The following is a 16,454-nucleotide window of genomic DNA, read 5'->3' on the forward strand; positions in this document are numbered from 1 at the left end:
TTTGAACCAACACAGAAAAAGCTTTTGACAACATTTACCATGCATTTATGGCAAAAAAATTCTCAACAAAATGGGTATAAATGAACATTTTTTTCATTTGCTAAGGTACATTTTAGTTAACTATTTTGTGGCCCCATGGCCTGTAGCCCACGAGGCTCGTCTGAGGATGGGATATCCCTGACAAGAATACTGGAGTGGGTTGCTATTTCCTTCTCCAGGGCATCTTCCCAGGGATGGATGGAACCCATGTCCAGGGATAGAACCCATGTCCCTGCATTGGCAGGCAGATTCTTTACCACTGAGCCACCAGGGAAGCCCTATAAAAGAATATACTGAACATGATAAAGGTCATATAAGACAAACCCGCAGCACCTAAAATCATACCTAGGAATGAAACTGGCAGCATTTACTCTAAGACTAGGAACACATCAAGGATGCCCACTCTCACCACTATATTCAACATAGTATTGGCATCCTAGCCATAGTATTCAAACTGGAAAAGAAGTAAAAGGAACCCCAACTGGAAAGGATGAAGTAAAACTGTCACTGTTTGCAGATGACATGATACTATGTATAGGAAATCCTAAAGATGCCACAAAAAACTGTTAGAACTCATCAATGAATTTTGTAAAGTTGCAGGATATAAAATTAATATAATTAGTTGTGCTTCTATACACTAATAAATTTTACCATAAAGAGAAGTGAAGAAGACAGTTTGGGGCTTCCTGATGACTCAGTGGTAAAGAATCTGACTGCTGATGCAGTAGGCACAGGCTCAATCCCTAGTCCGGGAATCCCACATGCCATAGAGCAACCAAGCCCATGTGCCACAACTATTAAGCCTGTGCTCAAGAGCCCAGGAGCTGCAAATACTGAAGTTAGTGCGCCCTAGAGGTCATGGCAGCACAATGCAAAGCCTGTGCACCACAACTAGAGAGGAGCCCCTGCTCGCCACAATTAGAGAAAAGCACACACAGCAATGAAGACCCAGTACAGCCAAAAATAAATAAATAAAATATTTTTTTAAAAGAACAATCATTTAAAAAAAACTGCTTAAGCTTCTTTATAAAAACACAATCTTATTTACAATCACATCAAAAAAAAATTAAAAGACTCAGGAATAAATCTAATCAACATATAAAAGACCTATACTCAGAAAACTAGTAAAACACTGAGGAAAGAAACTAAAGAGAACACAAACAGAGGGAAAGACATATGTGTTCATGTATTAGGAGAATTACTGTGTTAAAATCTCATACAGTCTATAGATCCAATGTAATCCTTCATCAAAATAGCAACAGCATTTTTCAACAAATTTGAACAAAGAATACTATAATTTAATGGATCCTCAAAAGACCCCAAATAGGCTAGGCAATTCTGAGGAAAAGAACAAAGCTAGAAATACTTCATTCTTTGATATCAAACTGTACTACAAAGCTGTATTAATTAAAACAGTGCTATACTGACACAAAAAACAGACACATAGATCCATGGAACAGAACAGATAACCCAGAAATAAATCCGAGTTTATTTGGTTGATAATCTATGATAAAGGAAGTATGAACACACAAGGGGTAAAGAGAGCCTCTTCAATAAACGGTGGTGGGGAAACTGGACAGCCACATTCTTGAAACTGCACCATTCTCTGTAACATATTCAAAAAAATCTCAAAGGGGATTAAGGAATTAAATTTAAGTCCTAAAACCTTAAAATCCTAGAAGAAAAGATAGGAAGCATAATCTTTGATATCAGTCTCGGCAGTATTATTTATAATCTGTCTTCCTAGGCAAGGGAAATAAAAGCAAAAAATAAACAAATGGGACTACATGAAACCAAACTGTTCCGCACAGTGAAGGAAGATATCAACTAAACGAAAAAGCAACCTAATGAGTGGAAGAAGATATTTTCAAATGATATATTTGATAATAGATTAATATCCAAAATATATAAAGAGCTCATACAACTCAACACTAAAAAATCAAATAAGGCATGCATGCTCAGTCATGTCTGACTCGTTGAGACCCCACGGACTGTAGCTCACCAGGCTCCTCCGTCCATGGAATTTCCCAAGCAAGAGTACTGGAGTGGGTTGCCACTTCCTCTTCCAGGGGATCATCACACCCCAGGATCAAACCTGTGTCTCTTGTGTCTGATTTAAAAATGAACAGAAGATCTGAAAAGACATTTTTCCAAAGACATAAAGATAGCCAAGAAATACATGAAAAGATGCTCAGTATCACTAATTATTAAGGAAGTGCAAATCAAAAGCACAATGAGATATCATTTCATACTTGTGAGAATGACTACTGTCAAAAAGTCTACAAATAACACATTGATATATAGATTTACTTTTATCTCTAAGCATGTCAAGAGGTTGTTTGTGGGACTTGACAAATTACTTTGAAATTTGTTTGCTAAAAGTAATAACTAAATTCATGGCAAAATTGGCTATTTAACTGGAGGAAAATAAAATTTTACTTATCTTTTGTTATACAAATATTAGACTAAAATGCATCAAAACTCATTTATAAAACATAATAGTATTTATTCTTTAACAAAAATTTGCACACTAAAATTTAGGGCTGGAGGAGATCTTTATCAAATAGAAAATCCAGAAGTAAAAATAAGATTAACAAACTTGGCCCTAAAAACATTAAAGATTTTATGGAGCAAAAAAAAAATTTAAATATCTAAAGAAAAATTACAAACACGGAAAAAGTATTTTTGATATACATAAACAATGGATTAATATCTAAACATTCAATAAACCCTTACAAATTACAATGAAGTAGTTAAATAACATGAAAAGGCAATTTCAGAAGGACAGATCCAAATGATTAACAAACATGAAAAGATGCTCAAATCTACTAGTCTTTGGAGAAAGGAAATTAAAAAACATTTCAATTTTATATCCATCAGACTGTCAAAAAAATGAAAAGAAAAATAACCCATCCTTGACAGACATGGGGGAAAGATTAATCTTACATATGCAAAAAGAAATATCACCATGCCAAATTCAAAATATATACATGCAGATTTATTGAAAGACATGATGATCATAATTGCTAGTAAATTTTATATGGATACAATGATAAGGTATATACTTACAATTGATTGTTAGAAAACTAACATTTAAAATAATGTAGAAAATTCATCAGGATAAAATATTCTAACCTACTCTACCAAGCCTTTGATCAAAGCTCATTATAATAATATAAACTTCCCAAGAAAAATCCCTTCTTTGTATGTAGTGATTAAGATTATGGACTCTGGAGTTCCTAAGTGTAGGTCCAAAACCTAGACATACAACCAGAATCAAAATCCTGAGTTGGTTTAGTCTCTTGAAATGTCAATCTCCTCATCAGTAAATGTTGATAAGGATAGAAATAAATTTTAGTAATCTTCTTTTATTGTCTGATAACCAGAAAGAGAGCATGAGGGCTGAATGAGTGCATAAAAAATACTCAAAGTGTGAACAGTCAAAAATGAACAATTCCCTAAATTAAGCTAGAACAATATCACAAATCTTTGATTTCTAAGAAAACTGAAACATTATTCTTACATGAATAGATATGCAATATCATGAGGCCTCAGGGTAAGATAGGACTTTTTCCATTCTAAAAATCTATGCAATAATTCATCTGCCTCACCAACTGTAGAGATCTTATTTTTATCAGACCACAATTCCAAAGATGACAGCACAATAGAAACTTTAAATTGGGCAAACATCTAAAAAGAGAAAGATAAATACATGAAAAATTAGTTTTTATGTATTAAATTAACTACATTTATAATTAAATTAATTCAATGTTTGATATATTCACACTCAATTTATATGGACAATTTGATTCTTCAGAAGTGCCACATCAAGTTAATGTGAATTACAATTTCAAAATTACTATGAATTTTCCTAACTTGTATGAAATGGAAAATACTTACCGAATTTACAAGGCCAATAATTTCGATGACTTTATTTGTTACTATCATGCTATCAGAGCCCAGGTAATCAAACTGAAAAATAGAATTAATTTAAAATTTAAATATAATTTATTATATAATATGTTTGAGATTTACTCTCCATCTACTCTCTCAGGTTGAAGCTCCTTTGGGGTTAGGACACTTCGAAATAAGACAGCAACAAAAAATGAATATAAATTGAATCACTCCCATACTGTAGTATATAAAATTGTAGAGCCACTCTGGGTGATAGTTTGACAACTTCTTTCAAAGCAAGTAATGAACCGAGCAATTGTACTCCTGGGCATTTATCCTAAAGAAATAAAATCTGATGCTCACAAAAACCCATGCATGTGTGGAAACAACTCATATGTCCTTCAGTGGTCAACGGGTTGCTGGAACATTCGTAACATGCTACTCAGTAAAAATGCTACTTAGTTATAAAAAAAAAAAAAAGATGTTACTGAACTGTTGATATATGGAACATCTTGGGTAAACCTAAAAAAATTATGCTAAGTATAAACAAATCTCAAAGGATACATACTCCATGATAACATTTATACAGTATTCCTGAAATCACAGAGGGAGAAGTTGATTAGTGATTACCAAAGGTCAAGAAGTAGGGAAGCGGGGAGAGATGGGAATGACTCCAGAGGGATAACATAAGAAAGCCTTCTGATGATAGTGCCCTTGAGTGTCCATCCCAAGCAGTGGTAGTTATGAAAGGTACATACGTGAAACTACCACACAAAACCACACATACACACACAAATGAGTGTATATAGTATAACTGCTGAAGTCTGAATAAGCTCTGAAGAATGCACACTATCCCTTGGATATTCCACAGGACCCTCAAGATAAACATATTCAAAACTACACTGACTATCCTCCCTCAAAAATATGCTCCCACTCAGATTTCCACTTCTTCATTATCTATGCTTCTATTATCATTTAGGACCTCCCACAGTTATTATACTACACGTTCTATGACAGCAAAACTTTTTCTGTTTTTTCTCGCTACTCTATTCCCAATAAATAAAACAGTAACTGGAGATGTAGGTGATGCTTAATAAAGTTATCAAAAAAATGAATAAATCAAATCAATTTACAAGTTCTTCTAACTGACCCTCAGTAACTTTTAAAATTGGCCTTTCCCATCTATATATTTATAAAAGTTTATCTTTGATTACTGGACTGGTCTCTTAAATGCTTTATCTTTCTTCAGTCTTTTCACCAGCATTCCTGCCCCTACACTGTTACAAACATGATTCTAAAACGAAAATATCAACATGTCATTACTCTGATCAAAATCGTTCATTGACTGTCTATTACCTTTAGGATAAAATCCAAGTATCATGTCAGTTCTTCATTTCTTTCCCTTTCCCCTCTTCAGCCTTGTGTATTAATCATCCTAAACTTCTTTCAGTTATCTGAACAGAACAGTCTTATGTACCCTTGCAAAGAAAGGTTTCGCAATAGATCTTCCTTGGCCCTACCCTCCTCCCACTGCCAAACTAGCCAAATCAGAACACAACCTCCAACAATCTCCTTCATCAGGGTTTTTTTTTTTTTCCAGGTTTTTCACTTTTACAGGTTAGTAAAAAGTGAAAGTGTTAGTTGCTCAGTCATGTCCGACTCTCTGTGACCCCAGGGACTGTAGCCCACCAGGCTTCTCTGTCCATGGGATTCTCCAGGCACAAATACTGGAGTGGGTAGCCATTCTTCTCCAGAGTATCTTTCGAGCCCAGGGATCTAGCCCAGGTCTCCTGCATCTCTTGCACTGCAGGCAAATGCTTTACCATGTGAGTCACCAGGTTCTCACACTCCAATTCCTCTGCCCTAATCATCCAAAGGCAAGGTACAAAATACCTTTAAACAACCTCAATTCTCCAGAACCCACTGCAATTTTCCAAACTAGCCAATCCTAAACCTATTTACCTTGCCTTGCTATTTCTTCATTTAGGAACCATAATAAAGGTTCCTGCCATGTTTTCCTATGGCTCCTTCTGTCTCCTGACCTACTCTTGATGATTCCCCATGTGGCATGATGTGGTACACCCTCTCCTCCTGGGAACTGTGAAACAAAGTGTCTTCCCAAAGGCAATCATCTCCCCATCTGTTAGCAACAGCATGCCTAAATAATAATAAAATTAAACTTTTAAAAACACCTAAAAAAAAAATAAAACACCTACTTACATGCTCTTATAGTATCCCAGGTTACAGTTCTGTCTCTATATCTTTCTCCAGTAAGGCACTGGTTTTTTTTATTTTTAAAATTATGAAAGTATGATAACACATTTATAGGAGATTTGGGAAATACAGAACAAGGTTACATATAGTTCTACTATATATTACAATTATTTTTTAAGTAGGTAAATTAAGATTCTTAGTTGGAGTTTCAATATCAGATTCTCAAAAATTAGTGGAATGAATATACGGAGAAGTAAAAGGATATAGCAAACCTGAAGAGCACTATGAGCCAATTAAATATAATTAAGATTTATACAATTTTCACACAATGGTAGGATAAAAATTCTATTCAAGTTCCCATAGATGATAAACTAGAAGACACTGGAATATATCCAGGGACATAAGTGAAGTGGAATTCACTCAGTCATGTCCAACTCTTTGCTACCCCATGGACTATACAGTCCATGGAACTCTCCAGGCCAGAATACTGGAATGGGTAGCCTTTCCCTTCTCCAGGGTCCAGGGGCATCAAACAAGGTATAAAAATTTCAAGGTGTAAAGGTACTGAAATCATACAGAGTCTGTTCTCTTATCACTGTGGAATTATATTAGAAATAAATATCAAAAGATATTTGAAAATAACCCACATATTTTCAAGTACCATGTGGCATTTACCAATAGAGTTCTTTGACGTAGCCACTGAAAACCTCAATAAAGTTAGAAGACTGAAAAAAACACAGGGTGACTGCAGAGAAGAAAGAATTTTGGTAAGGAATTAATACCAAAATGAGAAATTAATACCCAAGATACTTTTAAAAATCCCATGTATGTGGTAATTAAAAGTTCACTTTTCAATGATGGATATATCTAAGAAGCCCTAAAGAAGGAAAATCAGAAAATACCTGCAATAGAATAAAAATGAAGAGAATGTACCAGAACTTGTTGCATGTAGCTGAAGCTTCTCAGTGCAATTAAATACAAAGTGGAGTCTTGAATAATGCGTGAAAACAAATAACGGACACTAGCATAAAATTTTGTTAAATGTGAACAAAATCTGTACTTCAGTTAATAATACTGTATCACATGTTAATTTCCTGGATTTTTTTTAACAACATAATATCTCTTTAAATTCTCAGAATTGGATTAGAAGTTTCAAGCCTGATTCAAATTTCCTTTAAAAAATCACTAAGATAATAAATTTTCTAGAATTTTAGCAGTAATACTAGATGCCAAAATACATGGAACTATATCAAAGTTTTGAGTGAACATAAATTAGAAATCTAGCATTTTATTCAAACTGAGTCAAACAAGTGGAATCAAAATGTCATAAATATTTTATATAGGCAAAATTCATAAATATTCTAAAATATATATTATACATACTATTTATACACACACACACAAGGCTTGAGAAAGAAAAACAACATCAAAAAAGAGACAGAGAAATCAGAACACACAAATTAAATGAAACGAGAAGACAGAATCTGAAATATAAAAAGTGACGCAAATGATAAAAGTAAAAGGTCATCTTATAATCCAATTGTTTTTAGACATGGCTGCTCACTAGAAACACATCTGGAGCTTTGGAAAACAAAAGCAATACCTTGGCAATTGCATTTTTTTTAATTCCAAGAGAATTCTGATATACATTTGATTTTTAAAAAGTGATTATAGGATTTTCTATTAAACAGTAGATTTAGTTTAGATATAGGATCTATTATTTTCTGTTGACCAATCATGAATCAATCACATTAAAACAAATAATTGTTATATAATCAAAATAGTAAAATATGTTTATCAGTTTTCACAATCAAGAGCCAAACAAAAAATAAAAGATGATTGTAATTTCAAGTCATCATTGAAACTTGATGAACCTAACAATATAAATTAATTACATACTAATTGGGGGAATGAGTAGAGTGATATGGTAAGTGGAAGAGCATACATGCACATGTTTTCATCCACCCAGTGAGTCTATGTCATTTGGTTCAGTTCGGTTCAGTTCAGTCGCTCAGTTGTGTCTGACTCCCAGCAACCCCATGACCTGCAGCACACCAGGCCTCGGTGTCCATCACCAACTTCCGGAGTTTGCCCAAACCCATGTCCAAAGAGTCGGTGAAGCCATCCAACCATCTCATCCTCTGTTGTCCCCTTCTCCTCCTGCCCTCAATCTTTCCCTGCATCAGGGTCTTTTCAAACCAGTTAGCTCTTTGCATCAGGTGGCCAAAGTATTAGAGTTTCAGCTTCAAAATCAGTCCTACCAATGAACACCCAGGACTGATCTCCTTTAGGATGGACTGCTTGGATCTCCTTGCACTCCAAGAGACTCTCAAGAGTCCTCCAACACCACAGTTCAAAAGCATCAGTTCTTCAGCACTCAGCCTTCTTTCTGGTCCAACTCTCACATCCATACATGACCACTAGAAAAACCATAGCCTTTACTAGATGGACCTTTGTTGACAAAGTAATATCTCTGCTTTTTAATATGCTGTCTAGGTTGGTCATAACTTTCCTCCCAAGGAGTAAGTGTCTTTTAATTTCATGGCTGCAATCACCATCTGCAGTGATTCTGGAGCCCAGAAAAATATAGTCAGCCACTATTTCCACTGCTTCCCGATCTATTTGCCATGAAATGATGGGACTGGAGGCCATGATCTTAGTATTCTGAATGTTGAGCTTTAAGCCAACTTTTTCACTCTCCTCTTTCATCAAGAGGCTCTTTAGTTCTTCTTCACTTTCTGCCATAAGGGTGGTGTCATCTGCATATCTGAGGTTATTGATATTTCTCCCGGCAATCTTGATTCCAGCTTGTGATTCTTCCAGCCCAGCATTTCTCATGATGTACTCTGCATCTAATTTAAGTAAGCAGGGTGACAATATACAGCCTTGACATAATCCTTGTCCTATTTGGAACCAGTCTGTTCATGTCCAGTTCTAACTGATGCTTCCTGACCTGCATATAGGTTTCTCAAGAGGCAGGTCAGGTGGTCTGGTATTCCCATCTCCTTCAGAATTTTCCACAGTTTACTGTGATCCACACAGTCAAAGGCTTTGGCATAGTCAGTAAAGCAGAAATAGATGTTTTTCTGGAACTCTCTTGTTTTTTCAATGATCCAGCAGATGTTGGCAATTTTGATCTCTTGTTCCTCTGCCTTTTCTAAAACCAGCTTGAACTTCTGGAAGTTCACAGTTCATGTATTGCTGAAGCCAGGCTTGGAGAATTTTGATCATTACTTTACTAGCGTGTGAGATGAGTGCAACTGTGCAGTCGTTTGAGCACTGTTTGGCATTGCCTTTCTTTGGGATTGGAATGAAAACTGACCTTTTCAAGTCCTGTCGCCACTGCTGAGTTTTCCAAATTTGCTGGCATATTGAGTGTAGCACTTTCACAGCATCATCTTTTAGGATTTGAAATAGCTCAACTGGAATCCTATCACCTATACTAGCTTTGTTTGTAGTGATGCTTCCTAAGGCCCACTTGACTTTGCATTCCAGGATGTCTGGCTCTAGATGAGTGATCACACCATCGTGATTATCTGGGTCATGAAGACCCTTTTTGTATAGTTCTTCTCTGTATTCTTGCCAACTCTCATTAATATCTTCTGTTTCTGTTAGGTCCCTACCATTTCTGTCCTTTATTGAGCCCATATTTGCATGAAATGTTCCCCTGGTATCTCTAATTATCTTGAAGAGATCTCTAGTCTTTCCCATTCTATTGTTTTCCTCTATTTCTTTGCACTGATCCCTAAGGAAGGCTTTCTTCTCTCTCCTTGCTATTCTTTGGAACTCTGCATTCAAATGGGAATATCTTTCCTTTTCTCCTTTGCTTTTCGCTTCTCTTCTTTTCACAGCTATTTATTTGTAAGGCCTCCTCAGACAGCCATTTTGCTTTTTTGCATTTCTTTTTCTTGGGGGTGGTCTTGATTCCTGTCTCCTGTACAATGTCATGAAACTCTGTCCATAGTTCATCAAGCACTCTATCAGATCTAGTCCCTTAAATCTATTTCTCACTTCCACTGTATAGTCATAAGGGATGTGATTTAGGTCATACCTGAATGGTGTAGTTGTTTTCCCCACTTTCTTCAGTTTCAGTCTGAATTTGCCAATAAGGAGGTTCATGGTCTGAGCCACAGTCAGATCCTGGTCTTGTTTTTGCTGACTGTAGAGAGTTCTCCATCTTTGGCTGCAAAGAATATAATCAATCTGATTTCGGTGTTGACCACCTGGTGATGTCCATGTGTAGAGTCTTCTCTTGTGTTGTTGAAAGAGGGTGTTTGCTGTGACCAATGCATTCTCTAGGCAGAACTCTATTAGCCTTTGCCCTGCTTAATTCTGTACTCCAAGGCCAAATTTGCCTGTTACTCCAGGTGTTTCTTGACTTCTTACTTTTACATTCCAGTCCCCTATAATGAAAAGGACATCTTTTTTGAGTGTTAGTTCTAAAAGGTCTTGTAGATCTTCATAGAACTGTTCAACTTCAGCTTCTTCAGCATTACTGGTTGGAGCATAGGTTTGGATTACCGTGATACTGAATGGTTTGCCTTGGAAACAGAGATCATTCTGTCGTTTTTGAGATTGCATCCAAGTACTGCATTTCAGATTCTTTTGTTGACCATGATGGCTACTTCATTTATTTTAAGGGATTCCTGCCCACAGTAGTAGTATAATGGTCATTTGAGTTAAATTCACCCATTCCAGTCCATCTTAGTTCGCTGATTCCTAGAACGTCAATGTTCACTCTTGCCATTTCCTGTTTGACCACTTCCTATTGGCCTTGAGTCATGGACCTAACATTCCAGGTTCCTATGCAATATTGCTCTTTACAGCATCATTTGGTTCACATTTACATTTAAGGTAAATTATCAGTATGTATGATCTATTACTGTTTTCTTAATTATTTTGGGTTTATTTCATGTAGGTCTTCTCCTTCTCTTGTGTTTCCTGCCTAGAGAAGTTCCTTTAGCATTTGTTGTAACGTTGGTTTGATGGTGCGGAATTTTCTTAAATCTTGCTTGTCTGGAAAGCTTTTGATTTCTCCATCAAATCTGAAAAAGAGTCTTGCTGGGTAGAGTATTCTTGGTTGTAGGTTTTTTCCTTTTATCACTTCAAATATATTGCACCATTCATTCTGGCTTGTAGAGAAAACCAGATTTCTGTTGAGAAATCAGCTGATAACTTTATGGGAGTTCCCTTGTATGTTATTTGTCCTTTTTTCCTTGTTGCTTTTAATACTTTATCTGTGTCTTTAATTTTTGTCATTTTGATTACTATGTGTCTCAGTGTGTTCTTCCTTGGGTTTATCTTGCCTGGGACTCTTTGTGCTTCCTGGACTTGGTTGACTATACCCTTTCCCATGTTAGGGAAATTTTCAGCTATTATTCTTCAAATATTTTCTCAAGTCCTTTCTCTCTTCTCCTTCCAGAACCCCTGTGATGTGACTGCCCATGGGTTTAATGTTGTCCCAGGCGTCTCATAGATAGGCTGTCTTCATTTTTTTCATTATTTTTTCTGTATTCTTTTCTGCAGCAGTGATTTCCCCCATTCTGTTCTCCAGGTCACTTATCCGGTCCTCTGCCTCAGTTATTCTGCTATTGATTCTTAATCTCTAATGTATTGTTATCTCTGTTCATTTTTTTCTTTAGTTCTTCTAGGCCTTTGGTAAATATTTTTTGCATCTTCATTCTTTTTCCAAGATCCTGGATCATCTTCACTATCACCATTCTGAATTCTTTTTCTGGAAGGTTGCCTATCTCCACTTCATTTAGTTGTTTTTCTGGAGTTTTTTCTTATCCCTTCATCTGAGACATAACGTTCTGCCTTTTCATTCTGAGTTAACTTCTGTAATGTGGCTTTTGTTCCAGCCATTGTAGGAGTGTGATTCTTCTTGCTTCTTCTATCTGCCTTCTGGTAGATGAGGCTAAGAGGCTTATGTAAGCTTCCTAATGGGAGGGACTGGCAGTGAGAGAAACTGGCTCTTGTTCTGGTGGGCAGGGCCATGCTCATTAAAACTTTAATCCAATTATTCGCTGATGGGTGGAGTTGTCCTCCCTGTTAGTTGTCTGGCTTGTGGCCACCCAGCCCTGGGGTCTATGAACTCTGTGTGGGGTTAACGGCAACCTCCAAAAGGACTTACGCCAAGAGGCATTTTCCAGGACTGCTGCTGCCAGTGCCCTGTCCCTGCGGAAGCCACTGCTGAGCCATTCCTCCACAGGAGACCCTCCAACACTAGCAGGTAGGTCTGTTTCAGTTTCCTGTGAGGTTACTGCTCCTTTCCCTTGGGTCTTGGTATATGGAAAATTTTGTTTATGCCGTCCAAGAGTGGAGTCTCTGTTTCCCTCAGTCCTGTAGGAATCCTATAATCAATTCCTGCTGCCTTCAAAGTCAGGTTCTGTGGGGATTCCCAGTCCCTTTGCCAGATCTCCTCGCTGGGAAACCTGACGTGAGGCTCAGCATCATCACAAAAGTGAAGAGGGAGAACTTCTTTGATATTATTGTTCTTCAGATTGTGGGTGGCCTAGCTGGCAGGTATAGGATTTTATTTTATCATGATTGCACCCTTCCTACTATCTCATTGTGGCTTCTTGTCTTTAGACATGGGGTATCTTTTTTAGGACATGGGGTTCCAGCATCATCCTGTCAATGGCTGTTCAACAGCTCATTACAATTTTGGTGCTCTTTCAGGAAGAGATGAGTGCATGTTCTTTTACTCTGCCATCTTGAACTGGAAACTTTGCACTGTGTTTTATTGTACCACAGACTCCCTCAATCTGGCACTGAATTCACTAGGCTACAATTATGGATTTAAAATTTGTGAAGAGACTGAAGATATCACTATTCTTTACATGCCCAATATCTGGTAACATAGATGTCATATTTGGCTCAATATTTGTCTTATTAAAGAACATATAAATATTTGTAATAACATAGAAAAGATATGCTTAATCAGCATTTTATGACTGGCAAATCTGGCAATTTGGACAAGAAGCTTTTAAAACAACATAATCCTGAAACAAGAATTCATGCTTTTGAACTGTGGCGTTGGAGAAGACTCTTGAGAGTCCCTTGGACTGTGAGGAGATCCAACTAGTCCATTCCAAAGGAGATCAGTCCTGGGTGTTCATTGGAAGGACTGATGTTGAAGCTGAAACTTCAGTACTTTGGTCACCTGACACAAAGAACTGACTCACTGGAAAAGACCCTGATTCTGGGAAAGATTGAGGGCAGGAGGAGAAGGAGACAGAGGATAAGATGGTTGGATGGCATCACCGACTCGATGGACATGGGTTTGGGTGGACTCTAGGAGTTGGTAATGGACAGGGGGGGCCTGGCGTGCTGTGGTTCATGGGGTTGCAGAGTCAGACACGACTGAGTGACTGAACTGAACTAAATCCTGAAATAATTTTCATAAACCAAAATATTCCCTGGAAATTTAGTCATCTTTACCAAAAATATCTCAACTTTCTCCTAATGTTCCTTTTGCTCTTTTCCCTAATACTCATTTAATAAGTATTTTAATATCCTCCCTAAATCTCTCCTGTCTCAAACTCTCAATTCACTTCCTGACAAGCTCTACAATCCTACAAGTAGAATTGGAAATCAGTATGATTCACATTCTCTGTGGTTTTCCACAAATGTGATAATCAAATATTTCAGGAAAAAAATCTAGAAAAAAAGTCTTATCCCTGCTTTCCGAAATCTTTGAAGTATGGGAGAAATAAAGCAACATTTTACTGAAAACAAACTGAGTTATCACCTCAGCAATTTGAAGTTCAGAGGTCCTCAAATTGTTTATGGGAATAAGTAATCTAGGGGAGCATTTAGACTAGACTCAATCAGCTGCATGAATAAAACCATTAAAAAATCTTGATACTTTAATGTTAGCAGTTATCATAAATTTATACCATCATTATTTCTGTGCCAGTAAATATCTTATTAGCCAAACATTTTCTAGATTACATGCTGTCCTTCAAGTACCCTAAAACAAGAATTAAAGCTTAAAGAATGTCACTAAAAATATCACCATTAAAAATTTTGTGGGCTGAGAGAGACTCTAAAGTTGTGAACTATCAGAAAAATAATAATCAAATCATTTTGTTATGCAGGTTTGTTACATAAATATTTCAAATAAAATATTTCTGAAAGAACTAGTGCAATTTTGAATATTTGGTTCTTCACTGTTCTCTGGGAGTGACATGGAAGTAAGAAGACTGGAATATTTAAGTTCCTTTCTAACTAGGGATAATCATACATTCATATCAAATATTCAAGTGCAAAGAAAAAGTAAAACACATACCAAAGCTTTGTCTACCACGATATGCATTTCTAGATAAAGAGGAATTAAATCTGAAACAGTTGATTCTGGCTAGAAAAAAAGAACAACAGCATTTAAAGACTTGAAAACTTTCATAACTTTTTTATTCTAAACTTTTTCGATATTTACACCCTTATTTAATCATAGTTGAAATATATACATATATATACACTTAAATTATAAGATGAAGTTTTGATATACTTATGCAATATGAAATAACTGCCACAATCATGCTAATTAACATATCCACTCTCATATAGTTACCATTTTCTTTTTTCGTGTGTGTGTGTGTGTGTGTGTGTGTGTGTGTGGTAAGAGCCCATAAGATCAACCCTCTCAGAAAATTTAAATTTTACAATAAAACATTGTTAACTACAGTAATGCTACTGTTTATTAAATTTCCAGAACTTACTCCTTTGTAAAGATCAAACTTTGTACCCTTTGACCAACACTTCCCTGTTTCTGTTGGTCTGCAACCTCTGACAAATACCACTGTACTGTGTCTATGGGTTTGACTATTGTAGATTCCACATAAAATTGAGATGTAGTATTTGTCTTCCTGTGCCTGGCTTATTTTACTAACATAATGTCCTCAGTTCAGTTCAGTCGTTCAGTCACGTCTGACTCTTTGCTACTCCATGGTTTGCAGCATGCCAGGCTTCCCTGTCCATCACCAACTGCTGGAGCTTGCTCAAATTCATGTCCATTGCGTTGGTGATGCCATCCAACTATCTCATCCTCTGATGTCCCCTTCTCCTGCCTTCAATATTTTCCAGCATCAGGGTCTTTTCCAATGAGTCTGCTCTCTGCATCAGGTGGCCAAACTATTGGAGTTTCAGCTTCAAAATCAGTCCTACCAATGATTGTTCAGGATTGACTGACTTTTAGATTGAGTGGTTTGATCTCCTTGCTGTCCAAGGGACTCTCAAGAGTCTTCTCCAACACCACAGTTCAAATTCTTCAGTACTCCACTTTCTTTATGGTCCAACTCTCACAACCAAACAATACTACTGGAAAAACCATAGCTTTGACTAGATGGACTTTGTCAGCAAAGTAATATCTCTACTTTTTAATATACTGCCTAGGTTGGTCATAACTTTTCTTCCAAGGAGCAAGCATGTTTTAATTTCATGGCTGCAGCCACCATCTGCAGTGATTTTGGAGCCCAAGAAAATAAAGTCTCTCTCACTGTTTCCATTGTTTCCCCATCTATTTGCCATGAAGTGATGGGACCGGATGCCATGATCTTCATTTTTTCAATGTTGAGTTTTAACATCCTCAAGATTCATCCATATTGCCAAAAATGGCAGCATTTTCTTCTTAAGGCTGAATAACATTCTGTTATATTGATAAATGTACATAACAATTTATTTAATCATTATTTATCTAGATACTCAGATTGGTTCATATTTTTGCTACTGCAAATAATGCTTCAGTGAACACAGGTGTGCATATATGTTTTCAAGTTAGTGCTTTTGTCTTCTACTAAGAAGAATCATGATTTCAGGTCTTATATTCAAGTCTTTAATCCATTTTGAGCTTATTTTGTGTATTGTATAAAACAGTGATCCATTCATTCTTTTGTATGTCACTGTCCAGTTTTCCTAATACCATTTATTGAAAAGTCCTTTCTCCATCATATATTTTTGGTTCCTCTGTCATAAATTTACTAACCATATATATTTGGGGTTATTTCTGTCTGTTGGGTTTATTGGTAGTCTGTTGCACTGATCTGGGTATATCTTTTCATGTCAATATAATATTTTAATCAATATAGCTTTGTAATATAGTTTGAAATCAGAGAGTCTGAAGACTCCAGTTTTGTTTCCTTTCTCAAGATTTCTTTGTTATTTGGTGTTTGTAGTTCCAAACAAGTTTAAGGATTATTTTCCTGTTTCTTTGAAAAACACCATGGGAATTTTATAGGGATTGCACTGAATATGTAGATTGCTTTGGGTAGTATAGACATTTTAACAACCTTGATTCTCCCAATCCA

The 16,454-nt window shown here is 36.3% G+C and overlaps 1 protein-coding gene across 10 annotated transcripts in view; it reads right to left on the minus strand.

The window, feature by feature from the left end:
• The window catches only part of ADAM32 (ADAM metallopeptidase domain 32), a 154,440-nt gene that overhangs the window by 103,213 nt on the left and 34,773 nt on the right, over positions 1 to 16,454 (minus strand). For 9 of the 10 annotated variants that reach the window (XR_011485100.1, XM_070459858.1, XM_070459862.1 and 6 more), the window contains 3 exons: positions 14,441 to 14,509; positions 3,940 to 4,011; positions 3,563 to 3,729 (listed from right to left, as the gene is read on the minus strand). Coding sequence is in view for 9 of the 10 variants with exons in the window: in XM_070459858.1 (XP_070315959.1) it covers positions 3,563 to 3,729; positions 3,940 to 4,011; positions 14,441 to 14,509 (308 nt within the window). In the remaining variant the exon portion in view is untranslated. The remainder of the gene's footprint in view (positions 1 to 3,562; positions 3,730 to 3,939; positions 4,012 to 14,440; positions 14,510 to 16,454) is intronic. The other variant, XM_070459859.1, reaches the window with a different exon arrangement.

Source organism: Odocoileus virginianus, chromosome 32 (assembly GCF_023699985.2).
Source record: "Odocoileus virginianus isolate 20LAN1187 ecotype Illinois chromosome 32, Ovbor_1.2, whole genome shotgun sequence".
NCBI lineage: Eukaryota > Metazoa > Chordata > Mammalia > Artiodactyla > Cervidae > Odocoileus > Odocoileus virginianus.